A 645-nucleotide genomic window follows, 5' to 3' on the forward strand; every position below is an offset into this window, starting at 1 on the left:
GCGGCTTCGGCAGCCTCTTTTTCAGCAGCTTCAGCAGCCTCCTTGGCGGCAGCAGCTTCTGCAGCAGCCTTCTCAGCAGCTTCCTTCTCGGCGGCTTCCTTCTCGGCAGCCTCTGCCGCAGCTTTCTCGGCGGCTTCTGCAGCCTCCTTAGCTGCAGCGGCTTCTGCAGCAGCTTTTTCGGCAGCCTCTTTTTCAGCAGCTTCAGCAGCAGCGGCTTCTACAGCAGCCTTCTCGGCAGCTTCGGCGGCCTCCTTTTCAGCAGCCTCCTTAGCGGCAGCGGCTTCAGCAGCTTCTTTCTCAGCAGCTTCGGCAGCGGCTTTCTCGGCGGCTTCAGCAGCTTCCTTAGCGGCAGCAGCTTCTGTAGCAGCTTTTTCGGCAGCCTCTTTTTCAGCAGCTTCAGCAGCAGCCTTCTCAGCAGCTTCGGCGGCTTCCTTTTCAGCAGCTTCGGCAGCTTCCTTAGCGGCAGCTTCAGCGGCTTCCTTTTCAGCGGCTTTCTTTCTAGCAGCCTCCTTTTCAGCAGCTTCCTTCTCAGCAGCTTCGGCAGCGGCTTTCTCGGCGGCTTCCTTCTCGGCAGCTTCCTTAGCGGCAGCTTCAGCGGCTTCCTTTTCAGCAGCTTCTTTCTCGGCAGCCTCCTTCTCGGCGGCT

At 59.7% G+C, this 645-nt stretch overlaps 1 protein-coding gene across 1 annotated transcript in view; it reads right to left on the bottom strand.

The window, feature by feature from the left end:
• F5Z01DRAFT_367336 (uncharacterized protein) overlaps positions 1-645 on the bottom strand; it is a 4,936-nt gene that overhangs the window by 2,715 nt on the left and 1,576 nt on the right. Inside the window, exon 3 of the mRNA XM_046259322.1 lies at positions 3-629. Coding sequence (XP_046114394.1) covers positions 3-629 — 627 coding nt within the window. The remainder of the gene's footprint in view (positions 1-2; positions 630-645) is intronic.

This window comes from Emericellopsis atlantica, assembly GCF_019669845.1.
Source record: "Emericellopsis atlantica unplaced genomic scaffold F5Z01scaffold_36, whole genome shotgun sequence".
Taxonomy (NCBI): Eukaryota; Fungi; Ascomycota; class Sordariomycetes; order Hypocreales; family Bionectriaceae; genus Emericellopsis; species Emericellopsis atlantica.